Source organism: Plasmodium reichenowi, assembly GCF_001601855.1.
Source record: "Plasmodium reichenowi strain SY57 chromosome Unknown, whole genome shotgun sequence".
Lineage (NCBI taxonomy): Eukaryota > Apicomplexa > Aconoidasida > Haemosporida > Plasmodiidae > Plasmodium > Plasmodium reichenowi.
Genome location: NW_017962274.1, coordinates 1 through 624, shown reverse-complemented (window position 1 = coordinate 624; position 624 = coordinate 1). Strand labels below are relative to the sequence as shown.

Genomic DNA, 624 nt, shown 5'->3' with positions numbered 1-624 from the left:
AAGAAAAAAAAATGAATCACCAAATGCGTATTGAATTGGATGAAGAGAAAAAAATGAATCATGAAATGAATATGGAATTGGATGAAGAAAAAAAGATAAACAAAGAAATAAATATACTATTAGAAGAAAACAAAAACAAAATTATACAAATAAATTCTTGTCTACAAAAAGAAAAAGAAATAAACGAACTATTAAATATCCAATTAGAAGATAAAAAAAATAACATTCAAGAGCTTAATATTAAATTAGAAGATGAAAAAAAATTGAATGAACAAATAAATGTAACATTGGAAAATAAAATAAATAATATTCAAGAGTTAAATATTAAATTAGAAGATGAAAAAAAATTGAATGAACAAATAAATATAACATTGGAAAATAAAATAAATAACATTCAAGAGTTAAATATTAAATTAGAAGATGAAAAAAAAATGAATCAACAAATAAATATACAATTGGAGGAAGAAAAAAACAAAATTATACAAATAAATTCTCATTTAAAAAAAGAAAAAGAAATAAATGAAGAATTAAATATTCTACTAGAAAATAAAAAAAATAACATTCAAGAAATTACTATTAAATTAGAAGAACAAAAAAAAGTAAATGCAGAACAATATATACAAT

General features: G+C 18.1%; 1 protein-coding gene across 1 annotated transcript; it reads left to right on the top strand.

Moving 5' to 3' along the window:
- PRSY57_0009800 (hypothetical protein) lies at positions 1-624 on the top strand (the record flags this gene model as incomplete). Its single annotated transcript, XM_020114186.1, has 1 exon — positions 1-624. A coding segment is annotated over one exon (624 nt), but the record flags the coding sequence as incomplete, so codon positions are not given.